This window comes from Pseudopipra pipra, chromosome 10, assembly GCF_036250125.1.
Source record: "Pseudopipra pipra isolate bDixPip1 chromosome 10, bDixPip1.hap1, whole genome shotgun sequence".
Classification (NCBI taxonomy): Eukaryota; Metazoa; Chordata; class Aves; order Passeriformes; family Pipridae; genus Pseudopipra; species Pseudopipra pipra.
Genome location: NC_087558.1, coordinates 7,443,760 through 7,459,729, shown reverse-complemented (window position 1 = coordinate 7,459,729; position 15,970 = coordinate 7,443,760). Strand labels below are relative to the sequence as shown.

At 37.2% G+C, this 15,970-nt stretch overlaps 1 protein-coding gene across 5 annotated transcripts in view; it reads left to right on the top strand.

The window, feature by feature from the left end:
- PEX5L (peroxisomal biogenesis factor 5 like) overlaps nt 1-15,970 on the top strand; it is a 107,982-nt gene that overhangs the window by 67,161 nt on the left and 24,851 nt on the right. For 3 of the 5 annotated variants that reach the window (XM_064665916.1, XM_064665918.1, XM_064665919.1), the window contains 5 exons: nt 72-176; nt 1,505-1,543; nt 12,134-12,245; nt 13,931-14,140; nt 15,204-15,330. In XM_064665916.1, the coding sequence (XP_064521986.1) occupies nt 72-176; nt 1,505-1,543; nt 12,134-12,245; nt 13,931-14,140; nt 15,204-15,330 (593 nt within the window). The remainder of the gene's footprint in view (nt 1-71; nt 177-1,504; nt 1,544-12,133; nt 12,246-13,930; nt 14,141-15,203; nt 15,331-15,970) is intronic. The other 2 variants (XM_064665917.1, XM_064665920.1) reach the window with 2 other exon arrangements.

Below are 15,970 nucleotides of genomic sequence, written 5' to 3'. Positions count from 1 at the left end.
GTGCGTGTGCGCGGGGGGCGGCGGTTCCCGCTCGCTGCTGACTGGAGCCATTGTTGATTTCGCTGTTGTAGGGCAAAGGCGCTAGGGCGGCCGATAAGGCTGTGGCCATGGTGATGAAGGAGATTCCGAGGGAGGAGTCTGCAGAAGAAAAGCCCCTCCTCACTGTGGCATCACAGGTGGGCGGAGCGCGGGGCTCTGAGGAGGCCGCGGGCGCTGCGCGAGTCCCACGCCCCATGCGAGGCATCCCGCGCCAGGGGCATCCCAATGCTTCACTGACGGGGGAAACTAATGGGGGGGCTAGATGTTTCCACATGAAAAATTAAACAGAAATGCATTTTTCCCCCAGTTTCAGTTACCAAAAAGTTATTTTAAAGCGACTTAAAATTACGGTTCTAATTCATGCCATCGATATTCATGCCACAAATACAATTTGCAATTCATATATAAAATATTCACATCAATGCATATGTAAAATAAGAAACAGTCAGTTCACAATAGTATCATTTTCAAAATCTCAGATCCCATTCCTAAGTTTTCACTGGGATTCTGTTCCTGGTCTGGATCAGAATACATGATTTGCACATCTCATTGCTTTCATTCTACGACTTCAGTTGAAGGAAGGACAAAATGTCCTCACACTAAACCTTACTCACACCTTGGAGTACCCACCAAATATTTGGTGGTTCCATTAGTTTCTTAAAGACAGTAACTGAACACTACTGTAAATCACATCACAGCCATCTTGTTACAAGATTGGATTTTATTCTCTTATGTTGCTCACGTACATGAATTTGTTCCCCAAGCAAATGCATTTAGTTTACTGCTGATATTTACTGCACACAAATACTTCCTACTCATCAGGAGGTTTAATGGAAATTGCTGGAAGTTGTTTTTATGTGAGATCCTTAAACAAAATCCACAATCCTGTTTTACTCTGTTCATGATTTAGGATAACAGTGACTGTACTTTTAGAAAGTTTTAAGATGCACACACACCAGGACCTACCTCTTTTTCAGAGCATCGCAGATGTGCTGCACTAATACACATTCTAGAAATGCCATCTACTAATTTGGAAACCAGGTCTGGCACCTCCTCCTCAGCCCCTGTTGAACACCATATTTTGCTCATGGTGAACTCAAGTGTCTATGAAGTAATTGAACAAAGGAAAAAGATGCTCCCTTTAAGGCATCATTTCTGATTTTCTACAAAGTGATTAAAAAGCAACTAGAAACCAACCTGGAATGCCGCCCCCTCTAAACCTCATGGCACTCAAAAAAAAATTAAACACGCAAAAAAATTAACACACAAAACTTCCATTGGCTTCAACAGGGACAGGTGTTCAGCCTGGGTTCATTAAATGTTTAACACACCATTTGTAGTGGCTGTCTGTCAGTCTCCTCAGCAATAGTCTATGATAAATTTATGAGTAAAATGCTTGTGTCTGTTAGTCAGTGTAATTTCTTCCACTAAACACAAATACCTACTTCCCTGCTATGCACCAAAGGGGTGCAGAAGCCAAAAGGAAGCAGAATCAAGTGAAAAAGTGAGTATTTTCCATAGCCATCTCTGCATCATGTACGTGTGGTGTGCAGTTGTACGACCATGTTGCATACATCATTTGTACCCTAATTGTCTGGCTGAAGTGTTGGTTTGAGATGCTGTCTGTGTAGTGTGTCCGTGTAAACCTCTCATTCAGACCACCCATGCAAAATATCGCTCTGTTATATCGTGGTATACATTGACCATCACCATCAAAGTGTTTGTCTCTGGTCTTTACATGATGAAACAGATGGATGTGGTTGCTGCTCACAGGGTGAAACACTCCCGTTCCAAACTGGCTACAGACTTCCCAAGCCAGATTAAGTTGAGTCATGAGAATAAAACCTGATGTTTCCAAAGTTCTCACCATCACCAAGCCCAGTCTATTATACTAGGCAGGCAGGTCTACTATATCAGGAAGTAATTAAATCCATTGGGTATCCATGCTGCTCCAGCCTTACAACGAGCTAAGCAAAATCCTGAGAGTAAAGTGGAAGGATGAAGCCTAGATAGAGGAGTACTGGGTTTTCTAAAATCTCCCATTTCCAAAATCCATGATAAATGGAGCATTAATCATGTCTGACTGTGGGAGCAGATACCACAGGAAGCATAGTTGGAATCTGATACTCAAAGAAGAGTCTCAATCCTCTTTTTGACAGTGATAATATGCGTAGGCCCCTGAATTTGTATTTTAAAATATGTCTCTTTGCTCTCTTCCTCTGGAAAATGTTAAAAACATATCCAATACAGAACAAGACAGATAAATACTCATATATTATTGTAGTGCTCCTAGCAAAGTCCAGCTTGTAAAATACGACACTTATTTTTTATATAAATACTGAGAATTAAATTTAAATAAAGTTTCCAATTCCCAGGTTGTTTTATATCATCAGATATTGTTTTATATCATCAGATATTGTCTTATATCATCAGATCTGGAGGCAAACATTCAAATAACATGAACGAAAAAAGTACTGCATACTCCAGTGGGGCCATGGCAATATATGGCAACTGGGAATCTCAATCATCATTCCAGCAGTAATGAGTACACTACAGTAAGCAGAGGGGTATTCTTGGTAATTGAATAGGACTCCCAGTATCTATTTTCTGTGATTCTGTCTCCATTACCTTCCATAAAAGTCACTTTCTTCACACTTATTGGTGTGAAAAAGGATTCAGAGGTTGCCAAATTTAATACTTAAGCATCAACAGAGTGAGCTTGCAGCACTCATAGGATTTTATAGAACATAACTCTATCCATGTTTCTGTCTCCCTTTAGCTTTTTAAAGGTAATTCAGAAGACTGGGACAAATAAAAAAACAGATTTTTTTTTCATATGAATAGAACGTAGAAAATGTGAAAGAAATTTTATTGAAGGTTCAAAGATTAACTGACCATGCAGCTATGAATCAATATACCTCTAACTGAAGCAAAGAAATAAATGAGAAAAATCGTGCATAAGAACTTGATTTTAATTGTAAAATAAGATTTTTGTTTAACCTCTTCACAGCTTCTTTGCATTTGTCAGGAGGAAAAAACCTCACTTTGAAATTACTTTCTAATGAGAAATTTAAACCTAAATACTCCCTGAAGTCAAAGTTTAATTGTACAGCCATCTATGAAATTCCCAGTTTACTGCAGGTCAGTGAACTTCAAGGGATCTGATTCAATAACACACTTCGATCCAGACTTGTACTTTAAAATATGATTAACTGCTTTATTGAGCAGTAAAAAAGTCCATGATTAAATGCTTTGCCAGACTGATTTTAAACAAACAAATCTCATGGTGTCACAAGTGTTATTTGTCCCAGATTCATCACACCTAATTTAGATTACTCATTAGAGTACACAAATTGGAACTACTCATGGTAGGATCCCTGTAAAGGTAACAGAAAGAAAGACCTGCAAGTGGGGATTCATGTCCCTGACAATGCTGTGGCAAATATACAAATATACTCTGGACTTATATGGAGCAGAAATGGGAGTCCATGAAAAAATTCACCAACAGGAAAAAGAAATGCAAAGTATATCTTGAAAGCTATTCCCCGCTTCTGCTTATAACCAAAAAATATAGGGGCTGCCTACTTAGAATTTACAGGACCTACACAGACATTTCTCAGGGCATAGGTTTGATCTCAACCACTTAAAACTTAAAAAGTTAACTTACAGAACACTTAGGGTTTAGAATTTCAGTTGGAATTAAAAAGCTGAAGTTACATTATAAGAAACATGCTGAAATTCATCCTCTCCCATGAAAAATGCAGGCTACAGCACACGTCAAAAAAAAGAGATGTTTCATGAGTACACCCCAATTAACTCCACCAGATGCTTAAGATTTTTTATAGTCTCTCTTCAAGGTATTAGTTAGCATTCAGAGTAGGAACTATTTTTTTTTTTTTAAGTGAACTTCATTTGCATGCCATTAGTTGATCTAAGCAGATTTATGTTTGCTCAAGGGCTTATGAATAAAATACTCAAACATTTCCACTGCCTGAAAGCCACTGTTTTGCTATTTGGGGTTTCATGTGCTTTTATTTATTTATTTTGTTTTATTTTATTTTGGTGGTGGTGGAATGTTTTGGGTTGGGTTTACTTTTCTTTTTTTGCCTGCTTTGTTGGGTTTTTTTGTTTTGTTCTGGGACTTTTTGTAGCTTTGTTTGGGATTTTTTAGTCTCTGACAGAAGATTTTCCAAATGCTTCAATTTAATTTTATAAAGGAAACAGAGTAAAAATAGCTAATATTCAGCTCCCAATGTTGTTAGGAGATTTTCTGATGTGCGTATCAAGGACTCACTACATGAATTTTATTGCATAATCACAGATTTCCATGTAAAGTTGACTGTCCCATTTGAATTCAATCATGTTCATTCTAAGCTTCTTAGTATTAGACTTGCTCTGACTTCCAACCCACGCCGTAAATGTTTACTAAATAACATTATAACAGAATGGTGGGATGTTACAGGGAATGTAATTAGCTTCCATTATCTTTTATAGACAACCAGAACTCACTCCATTTTCACTGACTGAAGCACATTAATGTAAAAAAAAGGCAAAAATCAAGCTTTTTAATTACTATCATTATCTAAATTTGGGCTACAATAATACACTGTGCATTCCAAGTTGTCTTCTGAGAACAGCGGCAATTTCCACACTGATCTTAAGAGAACTAGACCTGAGATGGCTTTTTTTTTTTTTTAAAGGATTTGTCATAAATTCATGAGCAATATTTTCCTTACATCTCAGATCTCTGTCATTGGATTTATTACAAAATTTTCGAGTAGTTTATCTGGAGACACTTCGTAAGTCCTACTGATAACTCTTTTTCATGTATTATTAAAGCAGGGTAAATACATGAAGAGCAAAAAAATGCAGACTTAGCAGTACAAATATTAATTGGTTCTTTACCTCTAAGTTAAATATTGCTCAACACTTATTGCTTTTAGGGCAGTATGCATAATTTCAGCACAAATATTCTCATGAGTACAATAAAATTTCCTTGACAATATGCTTAAAAGTCATAAATTGGCTGCTTGCCCAAAGTAATACAGATTTCTCTGTCACATAAATTAAATACGTTTTTGCACGAAATAACAGTTTTAATTTGAAATTACCATGGGAATTGGTGGTGTCATTTTTTTAATACAGTAAAAAAATTAACTATACTTTTTCATACATTGTAAAATGCCTCACTATTCCCTAAGGACAGAAAGATTGGACAATTTTTTTTTTATGAATGATATAATATACCAGTTTAATCCTGGTTTTTACATGAAATAACAGGAGTTTTCAGAAACTTGTTGGCTCTTCATTCATGCATACTCTAAGCAAGAATATACTGTCCTGTTAAAGAGCTGCAAACCATATACTACGGTTCTAGAGTCATTGAACTCTGTTTTTACAGTGAAACTGTTCTACTGAATTGCAATTTACAAATAACTTACGAGTTTCAAGCTCTTCAGTTTACAAAAAACATTCCAAAGCAGCCACACGCACCATAACAGATCCCTACAGAGAAAGGCCATATAATAACAAGGACTCATGGCTTGGTTCCTGCACCTGGCCACAGTAACATGTCCACAGCCTTGCTGTAGCTATGCTACAGAACTTTATTTGAAAAGAAAAAACACAGAAAGGGCAAGAAAAATCTGTGATATTTTGAAGTTATTACAGCCTACATGCAAAGATACAGCAAGGATACAGTAAAAGATGAATTTTTTTTAATGGAAAATGAAAAAAGGGCATTTTCAACACAACTGAAGATCAGTAGAAATGGCATAAGTTTTACATTAACTAAATTCTGCCAGAATCCATGCTATATTTGATGTCTTGAATTCTCCCACCTTCACAAAGAACTTGTACCTGCTGCTCAGTTCTATATGTTGTCAGTCTTCTTTATTTTCACCTAGAGAATAATGTTAAATAATTTTATAATATTTTGTAAGGAAAGATCAAAGTTGCTCTGAGAGAAGCTCTAAGAGTAGAAATGCACCACCTGCAATGTGAGGGAAGCAGCACCTCTCTAGTTTCTATCCTCTGCACCTTATCTAAGAGCATTTGAGAACTGTGGGTTCAAAGCCAAGTTTCCTCTTCAGCCAAAGTTCCCACACAAAAAGTAGTTTTAGTGAATAATAGAGAAACTAGAATCTAGCATGAAGAGTTCCTTGTAGATACTATCACACTTGTGCCTGCCCCCTCAGTATAGGTTTTTCCAGGACTTTCTCAACAGATTACTTTAGATTCTGTATCCTTCCCGTTCTACAAGACTATTCCAACCTGTGTTTATTCAGCTTCCACGTAAAATTTGTTGGCCCCTCAGTTAACTAGCAGGTCATTTTAGGAGTACAGACTAGGTACTTCCGTAAGAAATCATTTACTTAAAGGAACACTTTGTAACTTCTTAGTGACTATATTACTTGCAAGGATCTGTAAGCATCTCTGACAATGAGTTAATGTTGTCTTTGACCACTGTTGTAGAGCAGTTCTCCAGTCTAAATAGTGATATGAGGAAGAGGAGAGGCTAAAACACAAGTCATAAGGTAACACCACAAAAACAATGCATAACCAAATGAAGGAAAATAAATAAGTAAAATCTTCTAACACCCAGGAGGGGGAGACACTCTGTTTTAGAAAACAGCTTCCTTTAACTTCAAAAGTGCATGGAGCGTGCACAGATTTACAATGCAACAGATTTACAATAAATCACATTTTTATATGACTAGTAAAGGCCAAACTGTCAGTCACAGTCAAAATATGACAAGAGCAACTTTCCTCCTCTTCCCCCATGGCTCTGATCCAGCAGGACAGTTAAGCACATGCTTAACCTTGAGCTCTGCAGAGCACACTAAAGTGCTTTGCTGGAACCAGGCCAAAATGCAGGAGCCAGACACAACTCCCATGTTAAGTTTTCTTTAGCTGGACCAGGATGGACAGAGGGAAGGAGATTCTGAATTGAGAGATACTTAGTTTTACCTTGCAATAAAACACCATAATTTGTCAGCACTTAGAAACACAGGTAGGATGTTGCTGTGACACAGGGATCACAGCAAGAGTTGTCAGCAAACGCAACTGCTCTTTATGAGGATGCAACATACACACTATTATTTACTGACTCAGACATCAAGCACAATTTTAAATGTCTGCTGGCACATGAATTTAAATATCCAGTGCAATGTCTACAGCAATTGTCTCACAGCTTCTCTGACTTCACACAAACCCTGACATCTGTTTGCACGAAGCCCCTGGGGTGACTGGGGTAAGATATTGTCACCTCTGGTTCACAGGCCACTCCACACACTTCCTACTACTTTGCAACAGAGCACTGGTTATCATCTGCTGAGCTAGACTAGTCTTCAGAGAGGCAGCAGCACGAGTGCTCCTTGCAAGAGGGTAAAAAGAGTTTGTCTCAGTTTTGGAGCTTCCCACGATTCCCACAGGGCCAAAGTCAGTTGTACCACGTGCCATGGGAATTGATTCTCTGTTCTTGTGTAAACCAAATATTTGGCTCTCACGTCAGTGTCGTTGGGCCATAAATTCACACTGACAGAGAAAGAATTAGTATCACCCTGGCACAAGGATGATGCAAAAAGCTGAGTAGTGATCACACTTACTATACAAGAGTAAATAAACTGCGTGAGGCAGTAATTTTGGTTGTGAGATGTTTATAAACCTACTAGAAAAGCAAGTGAAGAAAAATGTAACTCGTGCAATTTGAACTTTTATCATGAGACTAGTGACTTTTTCCAGGAGCTCCCTTTCCTCCCTCTGCAAGCAGAAAACAAGGTCTTCCAGTTCTCATTCTGCCAAGATAACGATACAGGGACTCAGCTGTCAGGCCAGTACTTCCATTTACTCTCCAGAGAACAGTAACCTCAGTTTCTGGTTGTGGTTCCCATTTATCAGTTTTTAGAAAGACTCAGGTAGTGGAAACCAATTGACTTGTTTCCTCTTATCCTAGCAGTAGTTTGGGGCTTCCTAAATTACTGCCAGGAGTAATTCAATCAGCCTCAGGTGACAAAGTGGATCCAATACAAAATCCAATCCAACAAACTTGGGTAGCTAAATTTTGGGTGCCTCTTGAACCAGTCCTTCTAAGATAAATTCCATATATAGCCAGGGGGAAAGTGAGGTGCCTTTGAGAGCCTCCTGAGGGACAACCTAAATTAGGCAGGCAGAACCTCCCTCTGGAGTTGCTTTTCTAGGCATTTTTTTCTCCCTACTGAATATGGAGGGAATCTTGGCACTTAATTTAAGAGAACTAGTTCACTATGTGCTCAAAACATAGGTGCTAATTAGCTGCCTATGCCTGACTGGAACCACCCCCCAGTTTAAAGTTGAAATAATTTATCTTAAACATTAGTGTTATGTTATGCCCTACTAATACTTTAAAAAAAAGAAAAGAAACAAACCATCATGCTTTGTGCACTGCAAACAGATAAAGACCAGGAATGCAGTAAGAGGGTGTATAAAATGGGATGGAAGGACCACACCTTACAGTTGCTGTTAAATAATCCTTGCTTTGAGTATATTGAAGCATTGCTTTGAATATATTGAAGCAATGTATCAAATATCACCAGATGACACTTTTGACTCTCCCAGTATCTCTCCCAAAGCACCCAAAAGCCCCACGTATCTGCTTTTAGGGACAAAAATTTCCAGTAGCAGTATTGGGGTGAAAAAACCATCTTTTCCTGTTGTGCTGTTCAACAGCAGAATCAGTCCCAGAAAACTCATTCAGATTTAGGAGGAGTATTTTATACTATGAATGAGTCTCTTCAGATGTATTGATAGTAGAGAACACCACCCTCCACAGATTTTAGAAATCCCTCAGTCAGAGGAGTGTGTGGGCTTCTTCTTTAATTAAAATGAACTTTATAAAGAAAATTTAAATTCTTGGAGACATTATGAGAATTTATGGCTCTCACTGGCTAAATCAGTACTCAGAAACCCACAGTTCTCCAGGCTGAGTCTATACTGCTTGATGTGTGTACAGATATTGTGCACATAAATCCAGTGTGGCAACGTCTGCCCGGCTCCTGTTCCCAGCGCCGCTTCCTCCAGCACCTGGCGACGTTGGGTGACTTTCTTAATTTCACTTTACTTCCCTCATCTGCAACGTAGAGATAATACTTCTCAGCTCTGCAGTGGTGCCAAGCTTGATTCATGAATGTTTTAAAGTATTCCGTGATTTTCGCCCAAAAGGTGCTCAAGAACCATAAATTATTAGTTTAATATAGATCATAGTTTTCAACTCATGAATCTTTTATAGCACTACTCGAAATTCATGCCTGATAAAACTCTAATAACTTGAGCAAAGTTAAACTAGGGATAAATTTGGTACAATATATGAGGTAGCAAAATGAAATTCCAAGTGTGAGACCAAGGGCTTAACAAGTGGCATTGATTACAGAGTAATGTCAGAAACCTACCCCACTGCCCACTTACCTGCCCAAAAAATATCAGCTCATGACACTCTAACTTATTAAGATCTTAATTCATCATTAAATGTCTGCCTCACAACAAAATATTATTTTTCTGATTTGTCCTATTGCTGTACATACATAGTTTGTATTTATTGAGATTTAGTAGACATGATTATGTACTTGCTATCTGTTTTGACCCAAATGTTTCAGTTGAAAACAGATTATTTTTCATAGGAATAAGCCCTTTAATAAGACACTCATACAGCTTCTAGTCCTTAGTTGTGGGAGCACAGGACACAGGACTAGGAGGGATCCTCTGGGTCACAGTCCACTTCTCAAAAGCAATCACACCATAAAGAGTTTCGTACAAGGCTTGGCAAAAATCACTTTGTCCCTCTACCCTAAAAAAAATATTGTTCATATAGTTCTCTGCTGTGATAGGTTCTTTTAATTCCCAGACCAGATCTATTCATGGTAGGTTTAGAGCTCTTTGTTATCATTCCAGCCTTTCTCTATAGCTGAAATAACTTTCCTCCTCCAATGTCATCTAACCACTCTCCCTTTATGTATACACAAAGAATAACTATATGCCTACTCAATCTTCATTTTGTTAGCCTAAGCAAGTCAAACTCTTAGTCACCTCTAAAATGTGTGTTTTATTCTGCTGACCATTTGGGTGGCCCGTGTCTGATGAATTTAGTGTATTTGTTCACAAAGTCAGAGAGTCAGAGAAGAGGAACCTATTTGTTTTATAACTAAATAAAACTGCTGTAAATGCAGCAGAAAGAAGACACAAGTTAGTAAAAATTAGATCTTGTTGTTTGCTGATGAAGCTGATATTACCACCAATCTTCTTTCAGTTTGTTGGTAGAATTTTATCAAGGCTTTTGAACAATCCAATGCTGGTATCAAACTAATGAATGCCTGTTGCATAGCAGGTCTTCCTCTTACAACCACTGTAATAAAGAAATTTCTAAGGACATGATAACCATCTTTGAAAATAAAAAAAAATTATTTATCAAACTTCATACTTCAGCTGGATCTTGGAAAAATTCAGATCTTTATTGATCCTTGTCTCCTTCCCTGCCACAACACTGATTATTATTATTGCTGGTCTTCCCAGAGTTTATCCTCTTATGTCCACAACGAGTTTTGGGCAATAAATTGCCTTTTCATCTGGTCTTAAGATTTTCTATTTCTCACTTCTGCAGTGAGTGATCTTGGGTGCTTTCGAGTTAGAACCCCCCATGATTAAGTCACTGGTGAGGTGCATCTGCAGTCTGGGTTTAGCACACGTAGATGTAGAGTTTGGGACAGCACCATTGCCAGATTTCTAAATGAAGTGCCCATAGTTGTACGTTGTGCTGCCCACAGTTGGGCAGGCAATCACTCACCTGTCTCTCATGGCACTCATGTAAATTGGTATTTCAAGGTCCTGGGCAAATGCATTTGTGCACGTACAGAGTTAGTCAGCATTAGGTACCAGCTTAAATGTTTGATCCATTAAAATAGTGGACTTTTTATTTCAATAGCTCTGGTATTTTGTTGCAACTTTGCAATACAGAAATCAGGTACTGAACAACAGTGAATTTAAGCTCAGAGGTAATCCTGAGCTCAATGCCGGTAATTAACAAACATGAGGATGAGTAAATACCTTTTTTTGCCAGTTTTAGTCCATCCTAAATTTTAAAATTCAAATATATCTGAGAGAAAATTCCGAAAATTCAACAGTGTAAAGAGAGTGAGAAGAGAATGGCAAGAAGGAGAGAGGAGAGGGAAAAATAAACCTGAAAGTACTCCAGGTAAAAGCAGCAGAGGGAAAACATATTTCCACTATTTCCATTATTAATTCACAGTAAATGCAGGACACACCATCAGGTATCCCTCCAACTCAGCTTAGGTCTTGATCCTCCAGTCAGAGATAGATGGAAAAGAGGAGACTTTTATTTCTGAGACTTTTACTGCTTTTTCTTTTTAATCCCTAGTACATTAAATAGCTTGTAATGCAGAGATTCCTTTTAGGTAGCAGAAAACCAATGCATCCATGCAGTCAGAACAAAACTGGAAAACTGCTCATAAATAAAAGTTGTACTGCAAGTCTTCCCAAAGTCAGAGCTCGTGCAGGAAGTTCATACACTCACCAGGCTCCATCCACTGTCATTCACATGTTGTTGTATGGCAGAGAAGTGTTTTCTGTCTCAGCGGGTCATTGTTTAATGGGCTAATGCATATTTGCTGGATGAAATGCTATTGTGGGAGTTCTGTGGGGAAGCATGTTACTGGTGGGAAAAAAAAAAAAGGCCACTTCCAAATACTAAAAACGCCCTGTTTAGTCTCCTGGTGATAGAGAAGGCCAACTTCACCATGGATTTGAAGGGAGTTGCATCAGGCCTTGTATACTTTAGCCCTATAAGCAATAGTATGCAATAACTGCTAAGGAAAAATCATCTTGCTGCTTTATTTTTGTGTGATTTGTAAAACCAGAATGTAATTTTTGCCCCAAAAGAGCAATTGGACTCTTTTTATTTTAAAGCCAGATATATTTGTGCATCATCTAATTGCAACACTTTACTCTCACAATCAAAAATAAAGCACGTGATGTTGTGAGATGTGTTTTATTTCTTTAAATTGTTCATGCCAAGAACATTCTGTGACCCAGGGTTCTTTATTGTTAGCTGGTGAATGAGCAACAGGAAAGCAGACCCCTCCTGAGCCCCTCCATTGACGACTTTCTCTGTGAAACTAAACCAGAAGCTGTTGCAAGGCCTGTAACATCGAACACTGCAGGTAAACAACATTCTTTACTACCCCTCAGTAGATAGAAATAATTTAATTTTGTCTTATTTAGAGCACATTTTTTCAAGTAGTTTCTTGATTTTTTACTATTCGCACAAAATCACAAGCCAGTATTAAATTATAATTGCCTGAACTATTCGTAGAAAAAAACTTTGTTCATTACATTTGAGGGCCAATATGATGAGATTCAAACCACATCAGTTCCAGCAGATCTTTGGGGCTGAAATAAAAGAACTTTGTTTAAGTCTCACAAAAGTATGTATTAGTTTGACCAATTCTCAATATTTTTTTTTTGCAAAAGTTAACCAATGAGAAAGCCACATTTAGTCTGATTTTAACCAAACCCATTCCTTACTCTAGAAAGACTTTTTAAAGTAAAAACTAGGATGGGATAGCAAAGGAAAAGGGAAGAGATATCAAAACAATTTGTTCAGGCTGAGTTTGGACACCTTAATAGTGAAAGGATCTAATACATTTCTCAGCTCCATTGTGTTCAATGAGATAGCAGAGAAGAGAAAAAGTAAGAGTGAATTCTGAAAGCCTTTTGAATGATACTGAATTCTATTTGATGTATATTGTCCTTTGGAGGTATTTTTAGAAATTGGTCCCTTCCCACTCAGTATTTGTGCAAAGATAATCGATGCAGGTGAGCAGATCAGCAGAGATTCAATAAAATCAGCGCAACACCACTGTGTTCTCTTGCTATCTCTTAAAATAACTCTGCTTGTTAGAAGTCATTTAATTAAAATCTATAGACGTAAATTATTAAACGAATAATTGACAGCTGGGTGATTATCTTCACTTATAATTAATATGTGTCTAAAGCAGTATGCAAGTTCTAATAACAAAAACTGGAACACTAAGTTAAATAACAATTGTAAATAATATTTTTTCCTTTTATATCTAGCTAAAGATATTACAGGGATGAATACAACTATTTCGGGTTGTTTAAGAATGGTGTTTGTTGTAAAAAAGTATCTATATATTGTATAGCTGCCTAGAATATCTACCAGATTGAGGGTCGGGGGGGTGTTAGATTTATGTAATAGCAAAATAAAAATTTCTTATTCTATGAAGATTGATGAAATTCAGTCATTTGCCAAGAACACAGATAAAGCACTGCAAGAGATAATACAAACTGATTTGTCAAAAAACACCTGTCCTGTAAAACAATGATAAAAAGACAGTTTTCCTATATTTTACATGCTAAGGAATTTCAAATGTAATTCTTTAAGCAACTTTTAAATTAAGAACCCAGGAAGATATCTACTCCTGCATTTTCCAAAATGGCACACGGCACAACAGTAATGCCCTAAGCAGCTGTTACCGGTACTTGATAAATCATAAATAAAAACAAATCTTATCTCAAAGCTCAATTGTACAGGGAACCCTCACAACAGAGGAAAATCTGTGAAGGCCACAGCCTTAAGATTTCGGATGTCTTTAAGATTTTCAGATGAGAAGCCTTTTATGCAAATCCATTAAACTGCATTAGTTAAGCACCTGAAATTCCCAGCCATATTTTAATGTGCTCGTCATCACCTTTAGCCAGGAAACACACACCTACTCTAGTAAAATGCAAACATGTCAGAAATGTTTTTTCCAATTTAAACAAATCTTTAAAAGCAATCTTTTTGAATTAAAACAACACTAAATTTTAACATTTTGTCTCTAAGTATTATCAACAGGTCTGGATCTCTTGGATCTTAGTGAACCTGTCTTACAAACCCAAAACAAAGCAAAGAAATCAGAGAATCCATCAAGAAGTGAAGGCTTAAAAGCTTCAACTCACAGAAAGAAGACAGACAATCCTGACCTTATCAGTGTGGATTCTGAGCAGAAAGTCCAGGCTGCCAGAGTTGCAGACAAGTCTTCACTAGATTTTGGTAAGAGTGTAGCTATTTTATTAGTGCTCTGTAGCCTTTCTTAGCACAGGTTTCTCCTGACTATTATCACAAAATTATGAGCAACACCAGATTTTTTTTGTTGCACCACGTTTTAGCAGAGTGTGTAACATTTGCTACACTTTATAAACTAATTGAAGCACTTTAAACTTGAAACAGTTTCAAGTTTACATTTTACATTTTGCTATTATACGTTTTAAATTGTCACCAAGTGTGCTGATAAAGCTCTGAAAGGTTTCTTTGAATAAAAGGATTTAGTCAGGGTGAGTCAAATGGTGGAAAATTCTATAGGGGTATGATGAGAAATTGGGAAAGGGCAAAAATGAGAGGAAGCCCATACATAGATGTCCTTTTCAGAACTGCAGATGTCAGAAATACATAATACATTTGTAAATACTGCTGTATCTATGCATACGAGGGAAAAAATTCCATTCTTGACAAGAGAGATATATTTATACAGCTTGAAAAAAAATCTCCAAAACAACTCAATATCCTGCCAAGCCTGATCTATCGACAAGCTTTGGAAAAGGTGAATTTAATTTAGTTCCGTCCAAACTAAATTACTTGCACTGCAACTGAGAATTTGCAAGGTAAATGTAATTTATACGGAGGCAGCAAACTTTCCATTCATCAGCACAGAAATTCTTTTAGAGACTTTTTCTTCAAACAGGAGCTGAACATCTGATCTTTGCACAGTGAGTCTGACACATGACTGAATAATATCAGTTGCCTACATTTTCAAATGGTAGTCTCTAAAAAAGGTTTTATTTTTACAATTAAACTAAATTACATACAAATCACTGATTTTAAATCAAGAGTTACACTGACATAAATGCTAATAGATTTTGAAAAAATGTTGTGAATTTCCAAATATTTTCACAGCATATCAAATAGAAAGGTGCAAAACATTTCTGTATATTGGACTTTAACTAAAGTATAGTCTATGGTGGCACCATTTTCTCTATAATGTACATTTAGCAGACGAGATTAAATTTTCTGTTGTAGTTTCTTTAAAAGATCCATATTTTCTTTTCTTATTTTCCAGTTGATATTCATCATCCAGAGAAATGGGATGATGTCAGTTTTCATGGAGACAGGAGTAGCAAGGTCCACCCTTCTGCAGAGAGAATATCATCATCATCATCTAGAGCTCCATCAAAGGAGATTTTATGGTACAGCTTTTTGCTTTCCTTACAAAAATATTTCCATTCCAGCTTTCTTAATTCACAGAAATGCCTTCTTGATGACAAGTCATATCATTAAACCTGTTATGATTACACTAAATGTGCTCAGGCACACATTTTGGACAATGCATCATAAGGAAGTACACACTAAAATGATATTTTGCCAGCAATTTTTAGTGTTGTGAAAAGCAGCAGGTGCAATTACTAAATAAATGGTAGTTAGAATTCTACAGAGACATGCAATGATCCAAATCCAGATACAAACGTGAGTAAAATGAATAAAACAGGATACTTGGCAGTGCAGTGATCTGACACTCACTGGATATCCACTGAATTTTGGCTTTGCTACCTCAAGGACACAACTGGAAGAGGCAAGATAAAATATCCAAACCAAGAGCTACCCCTTTCACACAGTTAACTAAACTTGAGGGGTTGCAAATGAGGGAAGAATTGGACTTTGCCTTTGGGAACAGTTAATGCAGATTAATTCTGCTGCCTTCCTGATGTGTAAGTAACACTCATTCTCCACATTATGCATGGCCATAATCAGCATTTTCATGCACTAGAAGAAGGTTTCTGACCAAATGATGCTTATCCTGTATTTTAACCTGCCCTTTTTCTGGGCATT